Source organism: Tachysurus fulvidraco, chromosome 4 (genome assembly GCF_022655615.1).
Source record: "Tachysurus fulvidraco isolate hzauxx_2018 chromosome 4, HZAU_PFXX_2.0, whole genome shotgun sequence".
Lineage (NCBI taxonomy): Eukaryota > Metazoa > Chordata > Actinopteri > Siluriformes > Bagridae > Tachysurus > Tachysurus fulvidraco.
The window spans coordinates 27,393,779-27,419,362 of record NC_062521.1 but is presented as its reverse complement, the minus strand read 5'-3'; the positions used below and the strand labels follow the sequence as shown (position 1 = coordinate 27,419,362).

The 25,584-nt window shown below is 36.5% G+C and overlaps 1 protein-coding gene across 1 annotated transcript; it reads right to left on the bottom strand.

The window, feature by feature from the left end:
- Positions 1–14,125: 14,125 nt before the first annotated feature.
- On the bottom strand, positions 14,126–22,803 carry LOC113662940 (gastrula zinc finger protein XlCGF8.2DB-like). Its single transcript, XM_027178139.2, has 2 exons — positions 22,553–22,803; positions 14,126–15,193 (listed from the first exon to the last, which is right to left on the bottom strand). Exon 2 carries the CDS (start codon positions 15,129–15,131, stop codon positions 14,280–14,282), a length of 852 nt encoding a protein of 283 aa, XP_027033940.2. The 5' UTR covers positions 15,132–15,193; positions 22,553–22,803; the 3' UTR covers positions 14,126–14,279.
- Positions 22,804–25,584: the final 2,781 nt, after the last annotated feature.

Genomic DNA, 25,584 nt, shown 5'->3' with positions numbered 1-25,584 from the left:
GAGTGTGGAAAAGAGGTGCAGAGGCAAGTGCAAGCGGGTTGAAATGGGTGAAAAGTCTCGAAAGTGTTGTGTGACAGAAAAGTGACAGCAAGAATCAAACAAAAGGTGTACAAGACAGTAATGAGGCCTGCTATGCTGTATGGGATAGAAACTGTAGCAGTGAGGAAAAGACATGAGGCAGAGATGGAGGTAGCAGAAATGAGGATGTTGAGGTTCTATTTAAATTTAACCCAAAAGTTGTTTCTATGCAAACAGTTTGAGCAAATTTCACTTTTAAAAAATTAGTTTTATTGCATTACTTAGACAATCACTAGGTGTACTCCTTTTTGTATATCAAGTTTTACCTTGGGCCACACCCCTGTTGCAGTACTTTTCCAGGTTGTGATTGGCTCAACTCTCAAACTATTTTGGGCTTGTTTGTTGGAGGATATTGAGAACATTACCTTCTCTGTAGTGTAAAGGTTAAGCAATCCTTTCCAGGAGCGTAGCAAAGGCTCAGCCAGCAATTTGAAGTCCTGGATCAGCTGGATGTGTCTGTAAAAGAGTATCAAAAAGACAACAAGCATTACTCCCATTAGGCATGCCCCCTTTTCTCCTCTCTAGCCGCTGACCCTCACTTCCTGCTGTGCTTTCCTCCTGGAGGGTGAATGCTCCAGCGGCGCTCCTGATTGGCTCGTGCTTTTTGGCGGGAGTTTCGACCACCCCAGCCTGGTTCTGTAGTTCGGGGGCTCGTGCTTAGCACCGCTGGCCAAGGTGCTGAAGCGCCGCCTTTTACACTCTCCTGCATCTTGTCTGCCGATACAGAGGGCAAAGAGCGTATTTTCCTCCATGAATTTGCAGCGGTGCATGTGCCGCCATCACAATACATATAATGATGGAGAATTCTTGTACATTTCTGTAGGAATTCTCTTCTATGAGGACAACAGAGCCATAAGCCCAGCATCACCACAGACAGGGATGAGTTGTGCCTTTTTTCTTTTGTAGTCAATGACCAGTTCCTTTGGTTTAGTAACATTGACCTGTAGGTGATTCACACCACTCCACAAAGCTGTTAATGCCCACCATCAATACACCCAACAACCAGAGAGTCATTATATATATCTTTTACAAATGACAATTATTGTTGTGCTGTGTTGTGCTGGAATTTCGAAGTGTAGTGGGTGAAAATAAATGGAGACAGAACAGTTCCTTGGGGAGCAGCTGTGTTGCTAACCACCTTCTGGTGCATTCATTATGTGCCTTCATTATGCACGATGTGAGTGCAACTGGACTTTAGTCATTTAGTTTGCTGGGGCATCCCTTCTTTAGTACTGGAATAAGACAGGATGTTTCCCAGAGCAGAGGTACTCTGATGATGAAGAACCCCACTATACATCAGGTTTGGAAAACTTAAATATAAACTGTATTAATTATTGTGTAATTTGATTATTTAATATTGTGGATGATTCTGTGTAATTTAACAAAGAGAAAAACTCAAATATCTTTGATTCATTGTAACACATACGTTACATGATTTACCTAAAAGTCTGAAGGAAGATTTGCATTCACTTTGTAAATAAAATAAACCCAATGTAATAATGAGTATTTAAAAGTAAAAGTAACCTAAGCTAAACAGAACCTAGTTCAATTTGCAAAGTAGACTTTTTTTTTGATTAATCATATCCCCAGATTTTATAGCTCATACAGACACATTTCCGCTTAAAGCCATTGTAGTGTAATAAGTTCAAACAATAAGCTCTACTGGGGAGTAGGAAGAAACTGGACAGAACCCAGAGGAAACCTCACTAATAAAGAACACACACAGCAACCCAAGCTTAGGATTGACCCAGGGACCTTGGATAGGAGATACTACCTGCTATACATTATACGTGCAATATTAATTAACACTTAAAGCATTTTTCAAAGTACACATTTTCTGAGAGCTTTCTTGACAGTGCCTGCATTCTCCACAATTATATGTTTTGCGTAAGGGAACGTGTGACAGCAGAAAGAATGAATATCTTCCTAGGTTAGTCACCCACCACCTTTCTGTCTTAAGATAAAATTTTAAACCTAGAAGTCTAGATTAAAAAATACTATAAATCAACCCTCAGTGTCTACTTCCACTTAGAGTGTGACATCACTAGTATTCAAACTCCTCTATATTCAGACAAACGATTAATGTTGCTGCACATTTGCCTCCTCTTGTATGTGCAGCAATGACAAAGTTTTTTTATTTACATTAAATGAAAAAATAAACAACCAAGCAAAATAATTAAAATAAAATAGAATGGATACTGTAAAGTTAGGCAGTTTATTTGAATCATATTTACATACAGAAGAAATCACATTTACAGTGGTAAACTGTTATCACCCAGTCTAGGCTTTGGGTGCACGGAGTAAGTAAAGGCAAGAGATGTTGTATATATACTAACTCAGTAAATATAATAATAATAATAATAATAATAATAATAATAATAATAATAATAATAATAATAATAATAATAATAATTATAATTATTATTATTATTATTATTATTATTATTATTATATAAAGCACTTTTAAAACAACCACAGCAGACACAAAAGTACACAGGCAGCCAGTGGAGTAAGAGCAAAATCGGTGTAATTTGGTTGTTTTCCATGCACCAGTTAAAGGATGTGCATTTTGCTTCAGTTGAAGACAAGACAAGGAAGACCAATATAAAGTGCATTACAATATTGAAGCTTGGATGTAATAAAGGCACAGATTACCATCTCAAATTGTTGCCTGAACACCAGAGGTTTTATGTTTGCCAAGCACCTTAGGTGAAAGAAACTGGACTTCACCACTGCACCAATTTGGCTAACTAATTTAAGATCTATGTCCATTTTAAAGCAAAGATTAGGTATCAGAGGTCTAATATGCGATGCCAAGGGACCCAGGTCAACAAGGGGAGACTTGCAGGAGCAACTTGGACCAAACTACTTCACCTCTGCTTTGTTATCATTAAAATGTAGGATGTTTAACATCATCCAAGCTTTACTGTCTTCAAGACATGTAATAGTTGTAAGGTAATATATGATTAACATATAAATAACCACACCTGAGTCAAAGTGTAAACAAGAAAAGAGGTTTATTGTAATCATAATAATAAAAATAACCAGACTCAGTGCTATCAGGCCAAGGAGAAGTAGGAGTGTAATCTGGGGATCCAGGTTCAGACTCAGAAGGAGAAGATGTTAAAGCGGTGGAGAAAGGGCGAATATAGGTGAAAGAAGAAGATGGAGGAGAGGCAGGAGTTCCAAGCTCAGGGCAGGAAGGTTCAGCATGAGGACAGCCGTCAGTTTGAGTTCTCTGATCTACGAGGTCAGACAAGGGAGTCTGGGTGGAGGAAGTGCAAGTCAGAGGCTTCTTCACAATGTGTGACGGCGTAAAAGGACACTCAGGAAGTTCAGGAGACCAGAGCTGGTTGCAAGAACTTGGAGAGTTCATGGGTCATATGACACTGCTGGAAGCGACGGTAACCAGTCATAAGTTCAGCTGGAACAGGCCTCATGTAGGGAGAAGGGCGATACAGCTGTATCATTCGACCAGCTGGACTGAGGGTCTGCCAGCTGGACTGAGGGCTGCTGGGTCTGAGGTTGAGGATCTAAGGGGAAAAGGGAGTAACCTTTAGTATAAATAGAGGAACTGAGGCTTAAAGTATGCATGAGCAAGGCCAGTCTGGGAAATGACAGACTGAGATCATAATAAGTTCATAAGTTCAGCAAGCTTAAGGAGCTAACATAAAACTCCACTTATAGACAAAGCATCCTTATAGCAGCAAGAGCTTAGCAATAATAGCAATACAACATAACCAATCTAAGTAAGAACTTTTATCATAATCCAAACTCAAAGTTAACATATAATCAGTAGAAATCATATACAGTAGAAAGTCATAAGAAAAGAAATAAGGAAACTTACTCATTGTAGCTGTAAAGAGGATTAATTCAAAAAGACGTCTGTCATTAAAGACTGAGTGACAAATGTGACAAGAACAAGGAAGTAAGCACTTTTTTTTATAACAATGATGAAAAAGGTTGGAAATAATAGGTAATTAAAAAGACATGACAATCCATTTATGGGCATGTGAGTAAAGGTCAGACCATCATTCTGGGAAATAAGGGGAATTCAGAAAACAGATAGGTGGGGCTTCAAGTACAACTTTGAGAAATAATGGGAAATTGCCTGAGAGTATGTAAATTAAAAGAGGAGGTGCCTAGAGGCACCAAGATATATATTGAGGGGATTTTCTTGGGGAAGTTAGAACTTTTTGGGTTGCATGTGGATGCTCATTTGGGTTTTTCATCTGATTGCTTTTGACTTAGAGATTTTTCCTTGAGCTCAATGGAATTGTTGGCTGATTGACTGCAATAAAGAAGTTTGCTCATTCTCATTCAGGTCTGAAAAGTCTTCTCATTGTTTTATTTTCTAGCAATTATAGCGATATTAGTGAAGTTTATTTAGATCAGCAAATACTTGGCTAAAAGTTTAAGAGTGCGGTTCACCCTGAGATATGTCCACTCAGATGGGGCTCAGAGTTCCGAAATATTTATTGGTGTCATGAACAGGATATCGTAAGGGTCAGCATGATCTGCGTCCGGAACCGAGACCACTCTCTCAGAAGGGCTACAGAGGCCGGCCATAATAACAAGGTAAGCAGATGCCTGTTATATTCAAAAGTCTGTGTATAGTGGATCCATGGCCTGACAGGGGAGGGGTGGCCCTGGTGAGGGAGGCAGACAGCTGCCCTCGAAATCAAGAACTCCCAAGGGTGAAATAAAAGAGCTGGATGAGAAATAGCAAATGGAAAACACCATAAGCAGATAAGGGTGGGTTTGGTTTGGAATTGGAAATGAAGTACAAGCCCCATTCCTGAATGACACAGGAGCAACGTTTCCAAGCATTGGAAAAGAAGGCTCAAAGCTTCCACTCACACGTAGAGCAATAAAGACAGTGGGATTCTCAGGAAAAACTCAGACTCTATGTTTTATCGAGCCTCAATGGATTACTGTAGAGGGAATAGTAGTGCAAGCACCTTTACTAAATTCCCCAGACACTCCAGACAATCTTCTAGGAAGAGATAAACTAGGAGCTAAAATAAAATGTGGACCAACAGGAGTATGGATAACACTCCCAGAGATGTTAGCCCAGCAATACTTAGTAGTGAGCCAAGAAGGAAAAATGACAGAACTGGATAACATAACTTTAGCACAGCTCTAGACAATGTTGAAAAAGGCATGCCACCCTGCTACCGTGTAATACCGGCAGCTGCATTTGTGGACCAAAAGGCTTCTACAATTACAATGGGTCAACCAGTGACCCTCTACACATCACATGTATTGCATGCAGTATTAACAAGTCAGGCATAACTAATGTAATAACTAATGCAAGATGCATAGCATATGATGTAATACTGTCAGCAGAATTGATAATTGAAAGGTGCAATACAGTAAATCCAGCTGAAAGGATAGTACTGCCAAATGAAGGGACTCTGTGAAATCTGAAAAATTCTTGAAAGTACGACGATTTGGAATCTCAACATCTCCTAGGAGCACAACAAATTTTGTTTGTGGATGGATCATGTTATCACACCCATGAAGGAAATAAGGCCGGCTATGCAGTAGTAGAGTATGATCTCAGTGAGAATGTATATCTAACAATTAGTGAAGTGACAGTCCCGCATACTTGTTCAGCACAATTGGCAGAGATAAAAGCTTTGACAGCAGCCTGTAAGCTAGGAGAAGGGAAAACATGTACAATATACACTGACTCAGCATATGCATATGGGGTATGTCATGTTTTTGGACCAATCTGGGCAAAGCGAGGTTTCCAGAGAGCAGATGACTCAACCATTACACATGGACCAGCCATATCAGAATTGTTAGCAGCTATACAACTACCTAAGAAATTAGCCATAGTGAAGTGTAGGGCTCACAAGACAGATGGAACAACAATAACAAAGGGAAACACTGCAGCAGATGAAGCAGCAAAAAGGGCAGCAGTAGGTGATTGATGCATAATAGCTCTTGTGCAGAGAGAGGAGCCAGATGAAGATTGAAGATATCAAGGATCCACAAAATACAGCTAGTCCTTGGGAAGTAAAGCAGTGGAAAAAGCATGGTGCGTTTAAAGATCCAGCAACAAAGGTGTGGAGAGGAGCAGAGGGTTTGTGGGTAGCTCCCACAGCCCTGTTATCAATGTTGATAAAAGAAGCACATGGGGTAGATCACTGTAACATAAGAATAATAATAGATACTATCAGGAAAAATTAATGGTCTCCTTACCTAGCTAACTTCGTGGACAGAGGATTGAGAACATGTGAGCTATGCACAAAAAGAAATGTTAGGAAACATTTCACTGCTCCAATAGGACACATTCCAGAACCTCGAGGTCCATTTCGATACTTAATGATGGATTTTGTGGATATGGCAGAAAAGGCAGAGGAAAAGAAGTATATTCTGGTGGTGATTGATATGTTTAGCAGATGGGATGAGGCAGTGGCATGTGCAAGAAGTCATGCTAAGACAGTAGCCAAGTTCTTGCGTAGAGAAGTAATCCCTAGATTTGGCATCCCAGATCAGTTGACTTCAGACAATGGACCTCATTTTGTAAATAAAGTAATTGAAGGAATGGAAGGTGAAATGTCAAGTTATGTAAAGCATTCAACCCATATCCACAGACTCTTATATCCACAGGTGGGTCCAGCTACGCATGGTACAGCAGTAGAGGAGCCACATAACCAAGTAGAATCAGAAGACCACATGTACATCAGAACATTCAGGAGAAAACATTGGAGAGAACCAAGGAGAGAAGGACCTTTTAAAGTGGTGTTAGCCACACCCACAGCAGTCAAGGTTGAAGGTAAGGAATATTGGTATATCACCTTAATCACTGTTTTCGTGCCACAGCTGTAGCAAACACTGGGGAGGAGCCCTCAACTTCAAAGGCAGGGCAACAGCCACAAACACAGTGACCTGTCACAGTGACCAGATGCATGCTCCAAAATCAGGGAAAGACTGGGAGAAATTCCTGTCTAGTAAAAGACAATACACAGCCCCAAACTCCGACGACGCGGACGAAAGTGACCCCTATGGTCCTGAACTGTTGACAGAGTGGAACTCGAGCTAGAGTTAGAGCACATTCACAGCAAGGAGCCATCGATGTCCACCCACCAGGAAACATTGAAACACCAATTTCAGCTCCCACAGATGACTTAGATGACGTAAGCCCCAGAGTTTATACAGGCCCAGCAGAGGAACTAGACATCTCACCACCAACATCCCGAAGTCATTCACCAACCTTGCCAGCCATACTAGGCATCATACTTTTAAGCTCCGCAGCAGGTCAGAGCACGGACCAACAAGGCCGCCACCTGACCAGTTTGAAACTGTGGACTTTGAGACACTTGACTCCTTATTTCAAAACTAAAACTGTAAAAGTGCACCTATAAGCCATGGTGCGATTAACCTCGCCCCAAAGCAAGGGTAAAGGAGTTAAAACGATAGATAAATCCAATAAAAATGACAAACAAAATGAAGCTGACTAGCTGCCACATTAGCAATCACATTAGACTCCCTTGCAGTAAAAACCCATGCCGCTATCTCACACCCTCTTGAGAATAGTACCTGTAATGCCCAGATGCCTTCCAATGCTGTTAGAAGCGGCCCAAGGCCAAAACGTAGTACAGGCACAGGATCCGCCACTATTGATGGCTATACAGTGTTTAATGGGGAAGGGTCAATTCCCACATTAAGGGACTTCAAACTACCCTCTCAGGTTCTAAAGACACGTGCACCATTGAGAGGGTCCTGACAGGTAGTATCACTTCCTGGTTCGGGAAAAGCTCCATGCAGGACAGACGAGCCCTTTAGAGGGTGGTGCGGTCAGCTGAATTTACCATCCACACTGAGCTCCCTGACCTGCAGGACATCCACAGCACGTGGTGCCGGACAAGGGCCAGAAAGATTGTAAAAGATCTGAGACATCCCAACAATCAACTCTTTTCTTTGTTGCATTCAGGGAAAGGCTTCTGCTCCTTGAAAGTAAACACAGAGAGAATGAAGAGAAGCTTCTTCCCGCAGGCCATTCAGAGCTTAAACCAGGAAACACCCAGGATCTAGTCAGTGTTGTAATGTAACGGAGTACACATACTGCGTTACTGTACTTAAGTAGAAATTTCACGTATCTGTACTTTACTTCGCTATTTAAATTTATGTCAACGTTCACTTTTACTCCACTACATTTCCTAGATAAAATGTACACTTTTACTCCGTTATATTTCCACTAAGCATCTTCGTTACTCGTTACTACAAAATAAAATCAGAAGAAATGTGTGTGACTGTAATAAGGGAGGTTTGGTGAATCACTGCTCCTAGATTGCATTACGCACGTCCGCGCGCGCTACAGAGAAGCACAGGCACGTGCAGTCAGAGCTGGAGGCGTTTATTCGGCTGAAAGCCGCAAATACGGCAATCAAAAGCAGTGAAATTTCACTTTTCTTATTACCAGAGTTGATAGCACAAACAAAATATTAATGCAAACAATCCAATTCAATACTAAATAAAAATAACATTTATTGATTTGGTCTTTGTCTTGTGAATATTTGTTTATTAATGACTGCATTCATTGGACGCATTCATTGTAGAGAATGCACACATACATGAACTGATTTGATTCAAGACTGGACTCATTACATCATGCATAAAATTTTGGTGTCCACTTTTGCCATTTAATAATACCATAACTTTTGGCTTACTATGTAGTCATATAATATATAATATAAAACTTGTCTTGTTTTTAATTCTCACTGAGAGCTAAAACCCCTAACGATGAAACCCTAGAACCGCCCCTGCTCTTATGTCTACCGAAAATCACTGAAATTTTACTTTTTACTTTTACTTCAAATACTTAAGTACATTAAATATCAGAAAATTACTTTTGATACTTAAGTACAGTAAATATCAGATACTTTAAGACTTTTACTTGAGTAATATTCTAAAAGTTGACTTTTACTTCTACCGAAGTCTTTTTCTAGTACAATACTTGTACTTTTACTCAAGTATTGCTTTCTAGTACTTTATACAACACTGGATCTAGTACTGGACCTCTCCCTCCATCTTCACTTTTTTCTGCACAAACTTTTTTTGCACTATGACACTTTAACTCTGGACTGTCACTCTATCTCTGGACTTGCACAGCGCAGAGCCACTTTACACACTTTATAGACACCATACTGCACATGGACACTTTAAGGACAATCATTAAAACCATATGCATTTATGTACATACATATATTTTCATATTTTATATAGTTCTATGCAGTTTATACTTTTGGTTTTATTTTTATCTTTAATTCCATTCTTTTTTATGCTTAACAAGTTATGACATCAAAGGTTTACCGGTTTCTTTCATTATTTGTATGATGTATTTTTTCAGCAAACAATACATACAATAATTAGGCTAAAAGTAACAGTAAATATAAGATAATTACCACATGATGCTAGTGAGTGCAATTACCTGAAGCAGATGTAATACACATGGTTCATCACTAATTAAGGCCCCACTGACAAAAATTAGCAGGAACCTCTAACCTCTAAGAATCATTAAGTATTGTACATGGACTTTACTTAAAGCAAAAATTACATTTAAGTTTTGATGAAGCTAACCCATTCACAAAATTATTCATTTATTCATTACAAGTTGAATAGTCATTTAACTTCTCAATTTCTCAAATCAACCAGCTACACTGTAAAAAAAAAAGCCTGTATACCTTTAGCATCAAGACTATTGTTGCAAATATAATATTAATAGTCCCTAAAGAATATAAAAACAAAGTTCAAATCAATTCAAGTTTATTGCATAGCACTTTTTACAATTGACATTGTCTCAAAGCAGCTTTGCAGAACATGAACATAGAAAGATTAATATAAAGAATAATATCAAGATTAATAAAATAGAAAATTCAAGAATAATATTAGATATATTTAAATGTGTATGTATTTATCTCCAATGAGCAAGTCTGGAGTGGCTCAGGTAGTGGAAAAAGGAAAAAATACCCTTAAATGGTAAAGGAAGAAATCTTGGGAGGAACCAGACTCAAAGGGGAACCCATCCTCATATGGGTGACACTGGAAGGTGTGATTATAAATATACAGTCTGACAAATGTTGTACTGATTAAAAAGAACACATGGAGTTCACATCTCCTCTATAGTATCGCAGAGTCCAACTTGAGCTGGTAGATCTCTAGATGCCTCAGGATTCTCACAGTCGGCCTCTTCTCAGTGGAGGTCCAAAATCTTTATCACACGGAAGACAATCGGAGCTGGTACAATATCAGGATGCCTTCGGAATGGTAGAAAGAGAGAAGCAGTACAGATGGATTAACATAGCTGCTGTTTATAATATTTGCAAGTCTGATGTAATACTGCACAATATTATGGGACGTATTATGTGTATGCCTGACTAAAGAGATGAGTTTTTAATCTACATTTAAAATGTTAATTCTACCTTAACAGTTATTTAAGTTATATTATTGTAAATTAAGAAAACAAGTTAACATTCATTAAAAATAAATAAATCTTAAGTTAAAATGACCTTAAAAATTAATATCATAAAGAATTAATAATTTAAAAAAAAAATACACAATTTCTTCTCTTTTTTTATTAGTGAAATTAAATTAAATTACATAGTGTCCTACTTCTTGTCTCTGTGCAGAGTCCATCAATAACACGATAAAAAAAATTATATTGGATAAAACCCTGGGAACCATAACGACCACATATAAGTCAAATGCAACATTTGTAACTACTGTAATTTTTTTCATTGAATATATTTGAATATTTGAATCCCAGTAAATTCACAGTAGTCTTCTCAGTGAGAACCTCAACTAAAATGACAGGGTGTCTCCTTTAAGTACACCTGAGGACAAAGACTCAGTCCAACAACAGGCCATTTCACTGCCATTAGCTAACTATTACCACCATCATCTGAGTCTGGGGTGTGGCAGGTACACGTCTAGAACCATCTTGTTATGCAAAGTGACTGGATGGATTGTTCCCTTATCAGGGTATGGATAACAAAATATTAGGAATCTAAAATATAACTCTAAATATATAAGATTTACATTAAAATTCTGCTACATTGCTGTTTCATATTTCATGAAACAGAGCAGGATTACAAAAGGACAAACTAGTAAGCCTGATACACAACAGATATTAAATGCAGAATACAGCCAACTATAACTACTTTCGGAGTCTGTGAAGGATTTTTATACAATTCATTTACATTTCCAGCATTTAGCAGACACTTTTATCCAGATAAACTTGATTGAGGGCCTTGCTCAGGGGCCCAGCAACGGCAGCCTGGTGAACGTGGGAATTGAACCCACAACATTCCACATTCCGATTGGTAGGCCAGCAACGTAACCACTACGCTATCACATCCCCAACTGAGAAAATACTGTAACATTTAATGAAAATAAAAAAAGCAAACTTTGGCATTGCTGCACACACTGACAAGCAGAATGTGCAAAATACAATAAACCTTTGTTACAATATAGAGGACTTTGAGTCACATTACCAGTTGTGATCAACATATATGTTGAATTTGCTAGTACTATCTGAATCAGCTTCTAAAATAAACTTTAGATGTCACATTAGTCATATTGTGGTGCATTTATCAAATAAATGCTATGCCAATTTTCAAAAGGTAGAAATAAAGTGACCAATATATTTTGTTATAAAAATACATTTCAGTTTCACTGGGAATAAACCTTATTAAATAAATGTATTACCCAAAATCAGGCAAAATATTGTTATTTTTTCTTTATTCAGTATATACACACCCAACTATACAGGTATTTTTTATCTACTGGTATAGATAGCGTTAATAAGTGACAGAATAAGCAAAAAATTAAAAGTGCAAAGTCACATTAATGTTTAAATATTTATTCATGTTATTAGTAAATGTATGAATATATTTCATTAAAAAAAGAAAAAAAATATGAATATGGATATGCTTTGTGTTGTGCTGGAAAAACAAAGTGTAGTGGGTGAAAAGAAATGAAGTAAAGTAATTGTACTGACAAACCTTCGACAGACCCAATAAGGAGTGCATCCTATGTTTTGCACGAGTAAGCTGCTATCACGGCAGACAGTATAAATCAAGACTGGTCTTACCTTGGAGTCCGTTGTCCTTCGAAGTCTCAGCGTCTTCAAAGGATCCTCTTCAAGTTCTTCTACCTAGTCTATTGTTTGAACTTAAGTTATTAATTAACTTAATGTTATACAAATAAGTGTATGTAATATATGTAAATAAAATTAAATTACAAATAATATCTAATTCAAATAATTAAACAATTCTAGCATAAATAAAAGTAATTAAAATAAAAAGATAGTAACAAACCAAGAAACACTATCCAAGTGTTAGCCTGCATTTGTTCTCTGATGCACAATACTTAAACAATGCAACTGTGGTGCAGTAACTAAGCATAAGCTTGCCTATAGTAGAATGCACACCTGATATTCAATGCAACAAGCTTTATATACTATTTTTAGGGATGGGCACTTGTGGAGCATCCGACCTGCACTTCCATTGCATTTGCCTGGCAATGTACAGGACAGTGCACAGGCTCTTGTAAAAGAGTGATAGGGCCCCCGTGTCTATTAGGAAATCATTTGGTTACATCATTTTGTGTTTAACTTACTTAAACCTCCCTTGTTCTTGCAACACATATGCCCCTGCAGTGCCTATGCAATGAGTCATATCTCGCACATCAGAGATTTACATCAGCCAGGCTTACAACATACTGTAGCTATATGGACCAGCTTGTTCTATTTTCATCTAGCCACATTCAACATTTAAAATATATATTTCAATTACAGAAAAAGGGATACATATAAATGTGAATAAAAGCAATCAGAACTCTCTTGAACTTCTGATAAATAAAACTTATCACATGAATCTTCTTAGTCAGTTGCAATCTTCTTCCAGCTGTCTAGGTACAGCATCTGATAATCTGCAATCTTGCGATAGCATTTATGGCAATTGGAATTGTATTAAATTCATATTCAATTGTTTCATTTCTGTAACTACGTTTTCTACTTTCAGAAGTTATTTAGCAAACATCAGTTGCTTTTGTTCCCCTTTCCTATCCCATTTAGCTTCTCTATGCCTCTTCCTTTTTACCTTTAATATTTGTTCTTGTTCACTTTGCTTTTGGTCAGGAATGTCTCCTAAAGTGTATTTGGGTTCAGTTTTAGCTTTGGGTCTAGGGGAATTCATGAATCCTAAAACTCAATTCTCTCCTATTCCTAAAACAGGAGACAGAACAATTCCTTGGGGAGCACCTATGTTTCTAACTGCCTTCTGGGACATTCAATATGTGCCTTTATTATGTGTGATGTGAGTGCCAGTGGTCTATATTCATTTAGTTTGCTGAGGCATCCCAGCAAACCAAACATGGAACTGGTACTGGAACCAAACATTATGCTTTTCAAAGCAGAGGCTCTCTCTAGGCTGAGGCTCAGGCTGAAAAGATGCTTAAGCACTCAACTATACCTCAAGTTTGGAAAACATTTTAATGTAAACTGTATCCTTCCTATATATTCATTATGGTACATTAAAGTACACATGAACTGAAAGCTTTCTTGACAGTTTCTGTGTTATTCACCATTATATGTTTTGCATGGGGAACTTCTGTATAAATCTGCTGATGCCTTTTAACAATTTTCTTTGTTTCCTTTAAATGTTCTTAAATCTCTACATTTACATTTACATTTACAGCATTTGGCAGACGCCCTTATCCAGAGCGACGTACATAAGTGCTTAAATCTCTAACACGGAATACATTAATGCTGGTTCACTAGGTTACATACTTAAGATACCATGAGTTTAAAACATTTGTTGAAAGTTACAATGAAAAAGTGTCAAAGGTTTTTTTTTTTTTTTTTAAATGCAAAGGATAAGGAAAGAAGTGCTAGTTGAAGTGCTTCCTGAATAAGTAGGTCTTCAACCGGTGCTTGAAAATAGCCAGTGACTCAGCTGTCCGGACCTCTAGGGGAAGTTCATTCCACCACCTTGGTGCCAGTACAGAGAAGAGTCTTGTAGTATACTTGCCTCTTACCCTGAGAGATGGTGGAACCAATCGAGCAGTGCTGCTACAACACTTCATATTGTCATCAGCAATATATTTTTCTCCATTGGGAATAAGCAGCTGCGTTTTCAAATAAGATGAAATTGTAAAGCTCTTCCCACATAGTGAGCATTCATATAGCTTCATCCTGTGTGAATAAGCAGGTGCTTTTTCAAATAACGTGAATGTGTAAAACTATTTCCACAGTGTGAGCAGCTATAGGGCTTCTCTCCAGTGTGAATGAGCAGATGTTTTTCCAAATGATCTGATCTTGTAAAACTATTTCCACAGTGTGAGCAGCTATAGGGCTTCTCTCCAGTGTGAATGAGCAGGTGTTTTTCCAAATGATCAGATCTTGTAAAACTCTTTCCACAGTGTGAGCAGTGAAACTGTTTCACTCCAGTGTGAATAAGCAGGTGCCTTTTCAAAGAACTTGACTGTGTAAAGCTCTTTCCACAGTGTGAGCAGTGAAACGGTTTCACTCCAGTGTGAATGTGCAAGTGGTTTTTCAAATAACGTGAATGTCTAAAACTCATTCCGCAGTGTGAGCAGCTATAGGGCTTCTCTCCAGTGTGAAGGCGAAGGTGGTTTTTCAAAGAACTTGAATATGTAAAACTCTTTCCACAGTGTGAGCAGCTATAGGGCTTCTCTCCAGTGTGAATGCGCAGGTGCTTTTTCAAAGAACTTGAACATGTAAAACTGTTTCCACAGTGTGAGCAGCTATAAGGCTTCTCTCCAGTGTGAATGCGCTGGTGCTTTATCAAAAAAAGTGTCTGTGTAAAACTCTTTCCGCAGTGTGAGCAGAAATAGGGCTTCTCTCCAGTGTGAATGCACTGGTGAGTTTTCAAATGATTTAACTGTGTAAAACTTTTTCCACAGTGTGAGCAGCTATAAGGCTTCTCTCCAGTGTGAATTCGCATGTGTACTTTAAGTATACTCGGAGTTAAAAAACTCTTTCCACACTCTGAGCAGTAATGAATTCTTTTCTTGTCCATTCTGCACAAATCCCTCTGTGGTGATTTATTGTGTGAAGACAGCCAGACGATTACGTTTCATTCTGTAGCAGAACAGTAGACAAAATATCTTAGATTATTAGGTGCTAAATAAGCATCCAAAACTTATGCTATCAGCGTTCAGGTAAACATATAAAGCTCCCTCACAAATAGAGCTGCCAACAAGAGTTTCAGGGTTATGTCTATTTATTTGCATGTTTCATGATTTCTGGCTATTTAACAGGCCAATTTAATTTAACTTTGTTTCTTTAGCTACACTAATGACAAAACGATCCAGTAACTGAATAACTGACCATCTACAGTACCTTTAGCATAAAGTCTATTCTAGTAAATACAATATTCTAAAGTTCTAAAGTAATTCTAAAGTAATTTCATACTTGACATTTTTAAAAAGAATATAAAACACATTTCCTATTTATTTCTTTTTAAACAGTTATTTAATTTATATTAATGTAAATAAAGAAAAAATTTTTATTGGAATTGCATGCTTAGACTATTCTAAGTTTAACCCATCGATTTATTCATTTATTAATCGAATCAGGCAAATATAGTTTTTAATTGTAGAGAAACAATTTAGTGCACAAGAAATTATACTCAATTTTGAATATTGTATTGTCTAAGTCTCCTTAAATACACCTAAGGACAAAAACACAGTCCAACAACAGGCTATTTCACAGCCATTAGCCAACTATTACCACGTTATCTTCTGAGTCTGGGGTGTGGCAGGTACACGTCTAGAACCATCTGGTCAATATGCAAAGTGACTGGATAGATTGTTTTCTTATCAGGGTATGAAACAAGTCCCTAAGGAATATAAAAACACAACTTTTCCTTAAAGTTATTTATACCTTAACAGTTATTTAAGTTATATTATTGTAAATAAAGAAAAAGTTTAAATGACTATTAAAAAAATAAATAAATCTTACCAAGCTTAAATTATAATTTTTTTAATCAAAGTAATTTCACCACAGTCTTCTGTGGGAGTACCTCAACTATGCTGACTGTAAGAAGACTTTGACAAACTGAACAATGGGGTAACACCCTTGTTGTTGGTGAGGAACACTCAAAGGTCAAACAAAGGTTCAAAGGTACATTTTTATAAAAAGTGGTTGAATAAAAAACTTGTTCCATTTCATGGCATGATCGACGAGACCCGTTTTTATGAAGATATCCTGTTCAAATTAATGTAGGATTGATTTTTTGTTTGTCACTTTTCAAAAGTACTTTTGTCCCTTAACTCAAGAATCAGTGAGACATACATATATACATACACATACATACATACACACACACACACACACACACACACACACACACAGGTACCCCGCTTATCGACCGGCTCGGACATCGACCTTTTTTCGCTTAGCAAACAGTTTTTCGACCGTAATTTGCGCCCGCTGAACGACCAAATCCCCGCTTATCGACCTCGACCCACGTGGCGCAAGGGGAAGGATCTTCACAGTCTCGCCTCAGCCTTCGTGGAGAGAGCATCTATCGTAAATTAAACTTCAGTTTGTGAACAATATTAGTGTTATTTAGTGGTCAATATAACAATTTAGTGTGTGTATATTGTTTACACAGTACTTTGTTTAAAGTGTAAAATCTTTTTTTGTTTAAATTTGTGAAAATACTCTAGAAATATGGGTCCAAAAAAATGAGTACTTAAGGAGTAAATACAGTAAAATCTTTTTTTTTGTTACTCCAGCAACAGAGAGTCGTCTCCAGATTCTTAGTCGCTTCCGGACTTCCCAGCACCCATCACTAAGGTGTAGTCCGGAAGCGACTAATATTCCAGAGACGCCTCTCTGTTGCCGGTCGGAGAGTGGAGCAGGTGCGCCGACATTGACAATTATATACAATATTATTTATGTACCTGTATTATTTTATGTATTATTTAGTATTAATACTGCTAAAAACGGGGCAAAAATTGTTAATTATTGGGTATCGGTGGAGGTCAGGAACTATTATTTCTTATAGGATAATTACATTCGCTCTTCGACCTTTTCGCATTTCGACCGGTTTTAAGGAACGGATTAAGGTCGATAAGCGGGGTACCACTGTATATATATATATTTTTTTTAATGGAATCAGGCTAAAAAAGTTCATAAAATAATTTATTTACTTAAAGAAGGAAAGCTTACCAAGTAAAAGCAATCTTTTTCACAGTAGTCTTCTCAGTGAGAACCTCAACTAAAATGTCAGGGTGTCGTTTAAGTTAAATGCAACATTTGTAACTACTGTAATTTTTTTCATTGAATATATTTGTATATTTGAATCCCAGTAAATTCACAGTAGTCTTCTCAGTGAGAACCTCGACTAAAGGGTGTCTCCTTTAAGTACACCTGAGGACAAAGACTCAGTCCAACAACAGGCCATTTCACTGCCATAAGCCAACTATTACCACATTATCATCTGAGTCTGGGGTGTGGCAGATACACGTCTAGAACCATCTGGTCAATTAAAGATGCAAGATAACTGGTTGAGCTTAGTTGAGTGTCTTTGAAGCAAAACTGCCTGGCCTTGTGACAGCATGACCATACTGAATTTGGAAGAGCACCGCCCCATAGCCACTTTGCGAAGCATTATCAGACAGTATAAACACTTTTAATAAGTCAGGGTGCACAAGTAAAACTTGCTTCACCTTCAAATTCTCAAATGCTCAGAGGAAACCTAGCTAAAGATTTTCAAGAACACACAGAAACCCATGCTCAGGTTACCGCATCTTAATGGTGCAACATTGACTCTAATATCATACATTTCCAAAGCACATATTTTGTATTAAACAGTGAGTAATAATGTGAAACTTATCCAACATTACACAATACCACACTAGAACACAGTGTCGTGTATTTTTTTTATCACATTTTTGTACAGAGGCTTCCTCGCCTGATGTAATCATCGATATCACCCAAGTGGACAAACCAGGTTTGTTGTTTCATTTGTTGTCTCATCCAAATGAATGAGAAAAAAAAATCTAGTTCTTTTTGTTCTTTTCTATACATACGGTATTGTCAATTATTGTCAAAATCCCAACATAGTCTATCAGTCCAACTTCCATTTCCAACCCAGTAAAATACTGTATCTTCTTATGTCTACATTCACTAATACTACAGTATTTGAGATCATGTCCAAAACTCTAAATTCCCACACTAAAAGCAGTGAAATTACATCTCTCCAGTGGGAATGAGTTGATGAATTTTCAGGGTAGTATTTCGAGCGAAACTCTTCCTACACAGCGAACAATAATGCGGCTTCTATCCTATGTGGACGGCCCAAAGTTTTATGAGATTATCTTGCTGTGAGCAGCAATATGGCTTCTCTACTGTGCCTCTACTGTGTACTGAAACTCCACACACTTGTAAAGCTCCTCTCACATTCTGAGCAGCAATACGGCTTCTCTCCTGTGTGAATGTGCTGGTGGGTTTTAAAAGCACTTTCATACATGAAACCTCATCCCACACACTGTGCACTGACATGTTTTTTCTCCTGTGTAAATACGGTTGTGTATTTTGAGAGAAACTTTTCCCACACAGCGAGCAGTAGTGAATTCCCTCCTTGCACTTTTTGGAATTAATCTGTCTTTGATGGTGTTTAGCTTCATTAGAACCAGACGATGAAATCATTCAGCAGCCGAACATTATACAAAACCAACAATCTTAATTTTGAAGCCACACAGAAATGGATTACAAACTTTAGATATTTTAAGCAACAAAGTGTCTCAGAAGCAGCTGTTTTTATTTTACCTTTTCATATGTTTTGAATATTGCTTGAATATGATGACTACTATCTACAACTGTACTAGTCTAATAATAAACAAAAGACAACCAAATAAGCTAATAAATAGTCACTGTGTTTCTGCTTCAAACATTAGTTGCTAGCTGGTATTTTGTAAAGTTATTTTTCAGAAGATCATTTAACATTTAATGTTATTATTTATCAGTCATCAAAAAACTTTAATAAACTGGTATAAATATAATGAAAATGATATAGCTAAATGCAGCAATAAAAGGGCCAAGCACCTCAGAGGTACCAGGTAAGTAAATGGACACATTGTTATTGAAACCTGTTATTCAGAATAGAACCCAAAAGTGGTTCTATTCTGAATAAAAAACTTTCACTAAACTTGTTGTGTGAAACACATGCCTAATGGTAAGCACATGCACTAATGTTTATGAATTGCATATGCATACAAACATTGCAGAGATATGGTCACTTTTCCTTTATGACACGATCAAGAGTGAATTTGTGGGCACACTGTGGTCATATCTGTCAACCTGGAACTATTCTTTAACAGGTCCCAAAGACATGGTCCATTGAGGTTAAACGCAAAAGCTTATTGTGCCATAACTCTAGTGGGAGATGGTTAAATTTGATTTTGACAAGAGTGAAGATGAATGAAAGGTCATAAGTGCAATTACAATAGTGTTAATCACAAAACTGGTTATCACAATCACATTTCTGCCCATTTATAGTCTTGACAGCTGTAATTTAAATTCATTTGCATTAGACACTATCCAATGGAACGTTAATTTCCTAACCCTGTTAACCCTAATTTTTAAAAACATGTTCCTATATTGTATGAAGTTGTGGATTTTTATTATCATAATACTTTTATTATTATAATTATCAATAAGCATTTTTATAATGCTTAAGCAGTTTCACTAGGAGTGTCATATCCTCTTTGTCTTCTGTGCCATGAAGATTTTGGACCTCCACTGAGATGATCCACACTGTGAGGATCCTGGGGCATCTAGAGATTTACCAGCTCCAGCTGGAATCTGCTATATTAAGAGGAGCTGCCAACTCCATGTGGTCTTTGAGGACAACAACCTCATCATCAATACAACATTTATCATGTATATTTATAATCACACGTCCAGTGTCACCCATACGAGGTTGAAGTTCACTTTGAGTCTGGTTCCTCTCAAGGTTTCTTCCTTTACCATTGAAGGGAGGTTTTACTCCCCACAGTTACCTGTGTCACCACAGACTTGCTCATTGTGGATAAATGCAAACACATTTAAATACATCTAATATTAATTTTGAATTTTTGTTTTACATAATCTTTATAATAACTTTTTTTTTATATGTTTATGTTCTGTAAAGCTGCTTGAGACAATGTCAATTGTAAATGGTGCAATACAAATAAATTTATTTGAATTTGAAATACTGATATCAAATATATTGATATTTGTTTTACTCATGTTTCATATTATAAACAATATTTTTAATCACATAAATCTTTTAATCTGGTACAGTATATACTGAATGTTTATACCTTTTTCAGCATAACGTTTTTCAGTATATACTTGTGCTGCACGATTAATCATATCGCAATCGTGATATCAAGCCTGTGCGATTATATGAAATATATGATTTTTATGAAATAAAAAATGCATGTGTGGACATGACAACCCATTCTCTCTGAAAGCTGTTTGCCTATTTCCTATACTACACCGCTATCCGCTAATAAAAAAAAAGACCAGTGAGTTTCAGTTTAGGCAGTGGCACGTGTGGTATCATTTGTATACGTGCGTAAGGTCATGTCGTGACTTTTTCCGGTGTGCAGCACGGAACGGGTGAAGATGGATGCCGAGCAGACGGACACTGATCTGGTGGCCAGAAAAAATGCTACCTCTGTTATATGTAGTGTTAATTTCGTCAGACAAGACGAGACGAAATATGTTCGTCAACAACCTTCTTTTTCATGACTAAGACGAGACAATGACAAGACTGCACCACGGTCCAAAAACGCTAAGACTAAAGTAACATGGATTATTGTTCACGACAAAAGACGGCGAAAATGTTTTGTATAAAATAAAAACTAAGATAAAATCTTTCTTCATTTTCATCTACAATTGTCTCTGCTTTTTCATCAGCTGTTACGCCTTTAAAATATTCAGAACGAGTTCGCGGCTTCGCGCTGTTGCTCAAGTTACAGGTCTCATACGCCTGTGGCTGCAACACGAAACTGCTGAACAATTGTATTGCTTCCGCTAAAGAAAATAGTGCGCTCCGTCTCCACGGTTAGAATCCTGTGTGTCCATGGCAAAACTCTGTTTTTTTATGGCAACGGTGTGTTATAAGTTAGCAGCGGTCTGTTATCAAGAAATAAAATAGTGTGTGTGTAGAAAGAATTCGTCCACATGCCGCTCAAAAAAAAAAATAATAATCCTGAGCGCAAGTCCACCGTCTAGGCGGCTTTTTGTGTTCAATTATATTTCCTGCGCAGGCTCTTTTATTGTACATGACATCTTATGTCCAGATGACCCGTATTTGCATTACGATTAAAAGCAGTATCAATAAAGTAAAAAATGAGATGTGCAGTCAAGTTCGAGTGTATGCACTGTTTAAACTTCTCACTGATACTTTTGTGATTTGCGGAGTTTTGACAAGTTTTATAGCCTTGATATTGTTTCTTATTCAAAAGTGGTGACAGAATAAACTCAGCAACCCCAACCTCAAACCTCTTCCCCTGTCACAATCACATCACAATCAAAATGAATAATTAGGCTTAAAAGCAAATGTATATGTAAGGGAATCAAGTTTAACAATTACATGTAATATTGCTCCAAATATCATCAATAATGGTGTCTGCAATACCACGATTAACTTGCATTTAAGTTGGTAATTTACCAAACTTAACCCTTTGTATATTTTCATTTGAAAACGTTTTGCATTTGTTTGTTGTTGTTGCTAGTTTGAGTTTAGAAATACAAATTTCTAAAAAAAAATCTGTGCGTGCATTTTCCTTGAGAAACAAGCAAGTTGACCCATGATACCATTTGTTTATTATCGCAATCGCATATCACAATATTGACTTCAATATGACATTTTCCCTAAATCGTGCAGCCCTAGTATATACTGAATGTTTATACTTTTTTCAGCATAACCTTTTTTCAGTATATACTGAATGTTTATAACTTTTTTCAGTATACTGAATGTTTATACTTTTTTCAGTATATACTGAATGTTTATACTTTTTTCAGCATAACTATTTTTCAGTATATACTGAATGTTTATACTTTTTTCAGCGTAACTTTTTTCAGTATATACTGAATGTTTATACTTTTTTCAGCATAAATTTTTTATACTGAATGTTTATACTTTTTTCAGCATAACTTTTTTCAGTATATACTGAATGTTTATACTTTTTTCAGCATAAATTTTTTATACTGAATGTTTATACTTTTTTCAGCATAACTATTTTTCAGTATATACTGAATGTTTATACTTTTTTCAGCATAACTATTTTTCAGTATATACTGAATGTTTATACTTTTCTCAGTATACACACTCAGGCACCTTTTGAGCAACTTGTGTCATTTGCAGAGTCACAATATATGTATTATTTATAATAACCCGAAAAGATGTATTTATTAATCAAAGAAAGAAAGCCTTACCAAGCGCAAATGAGCAGATATTTCTTTTTCTTTTTCCCCTTTCACTAAAGCTCTTCCCAGCAATAGATCCTCAAGTTTCTATTCGACGCAAAGAATCCGTCCAGTTTCCGTTACACTCCGTTAATACCAAGCTTTTAATTTACACACGTTGTCATCTTAGGGATCCTGTTTGTTGCTGGAAAAATATCGTACAACTAAAACCGGGACACGTTATCACAGACTTTTTGTAGTTTGCACGCACACTGGTTTGACGAAACTTCCGGTCTTTACTGGTTGCCATGCCAACATTCAAACAGCAGATGGAAGCTCATTTTACCGCGTTTTTACAATTTAACTCGTTAATTTGTTTATTAGTATCAGTTTAAGCTATAATCTCTCGGTTATACTCGGAGTCTCTAAATTCAATTCAATTCAAATTTAATTTTATAGCGTTTTTTTTTTTTTTTTTACATATGACATTGTCTCAAAGCAGCTTTACAGAACATAAACATAGAACAAAAGGTTATTATAAAGATTAATATAATACAAAAATTCAAGATTAATATTAAATATATTTAAATACTAAATATAAATGTTTATATACCCTCCAGTCAGGTCTGAACCTCAGTTAAAACAGGGGGCAGGTTGCAACACAACTATAAAAAGAAACAATTCTATTCTGTTCAGTTAGCCAAGTAAATTTACTTTACTGCTAAATAATTAACAGGCCAATACAATTTGATTGGTGTGTAACCTTGGGAAATAATAAGAGCCAAGTCCATAAGAATAATCACAGCATTTTCCATACTCTGTCTTGTGAAGCTCCACCGATTTATCACACTGAAGGAAAAATGAGGAGGCCGGAGTGATAGAGATCTTCTCTGTTGGATGTCACTCCCATCATTAGGTTTTCAGTGAAGATCGGGAGATATCTCAAGGTACTTAGTCCCTTTACAAAGTATCTGCTATGACTATGGCTTGACTAAAGGATCATGTATGCCTAAAAATAATTTATAGAAGCCTACACAGACAGATTGTTAAACAGTGATGTATATAAATAACTAAATCATTTACTTAATTTTTTATTATTTAATACAAGTAAAAACATGTTTTTGCTGACAGTATATTTTCTGATATCTTGTGTTTTTAATTAGGCAGTTTTAATGTGAAATATGATCATGTAACCCTCACACTTCTCTTTCTGGCTAAATAATAATAGTAAAAAACATTTTAACTCTTAAAGTTGACTACATATTTGTACCAGACATAAAACAAAGGCTTTGAACCTGTGGTGGCAGTTTTGATCCACATTTAAAAAAACAGTCAGACTCAGAGTTGGTGGTAAAAGCAAATAAGTACAAATGATATTTATTGTGCTGCAGCAAAAGCCGTTTTCCATACAGTGCAGAATGCTGAGTCCACACAGTGAAGAGGCAAAGTTTTAGTGATTCAGCTTTCCCTTTTTTACCCTAGATGTCTTCTTGTGTTTGTGACCGCTCAGTGACCTCGGTAAAGTCAGATCTTATCAAGCACATGCACCCACTCTCCCCTAAGTTCCCATCCTTTCAACACATAGAATGTTTATGTCAAGAACATTTATGGCAGGAACATTTGAGGTATGAATATCTGTGGCAGGGACATTTCCTCCTGTTCTCTATCTCCCTAGTCTGAAGCACAGAATTTACCATAAAAGCACATATAAACACTCATGATATGTAAAATTTCCACTACAAATCCTTTAGTGTTAAATGATTACTAAATCTAGAGAAAACAAAGTTTGTTCCCTGCTCTTCACCAGTCTAGATGTTCTAGCGCTCTCTGTAAATTATAAGAATTATAATTATAATAATTTAATTATTATTGTTAATATTAAAGATAAACTGCCTCTGCAAGCCTTTATATATATACACACACAGTGCATGTATGTATATATACACACACACACACACACACACACACACACACACACACACACACACACACACACACACACAGTATATACATAAAGATGGTATGCTTGACCCTTAAAAGTAAAAAAATCTTCAAAGCATGACCAGGCCAAGTTATCAGTGCACATGTGAAAATGCACTCACCCTGTCCTGCTATAAAATAATTTTGTCTTTAAGTAAACAATAACATCTTTTATATTGTATGATTACATCTAAACATTACATTGAATGTTTGGTTTATTTTGAACAAGATGGTGTGCTCACTTATTCAACTCACTCAGTTATATGTAAATTTAGTTTCCTTTTTTTCCTTTCATAGTTTTTTTCACTTTAACAACAGAGCATTTCACTTTTCAATAGCACCAATAGCACTTTTCCACGGCATCGGAGACTGGGTATGAATCTTGAACCATCTGATCAGTTACAGATATACAATGTATTCTGAGACTGGATGAATTATTCCATTATCAAAATATGTAGAGCAAAATATTAGCATCTAATACGTAACTCTATATGTAAAAGAGTCACACTAAAATTTTGCTTTGTTCCTGTCTTGTATTTTAGGAAACAGAGCAGGATCATCAGAGAACAAATTAAAACAAACCTTTAGAGACATGTAAGAAATTAACCGCACCCAAATTTCACTCCAAGATACACATCTAAAAGAACTCATTCCTAAAAAGGTTTAAGTATCATAAGGTAATACATTTAGGACGCTAAACGTATAAACTTGATTCAATTATTAGTATGGAAGCGGCAGCAAGACATCATGGATCACCACAAACAAAGGTTCTACGTGACCGCAGTTACCATTTAAAGTGACCATTTGGTTGATAACAATTGAAACCAAGACAAGGTGTATGTGACCAACGTTTACAGACAATCAGCTAGACAACAAAGTGAAACTTCAACTGAGAAAATTAGGTTATATCTAATGAAACTAAAAATGAGAAACATTAAATGGGACATTATTTATGATTTGCCAGGAATTTACTTGATCCATCTAATTGTTTGTACAGACACATTATGACTAAATTAATAAAATTAATCTGAACTATACAAAGAATATATAAAAACAATATAATGTAACATCTATCTACTGCA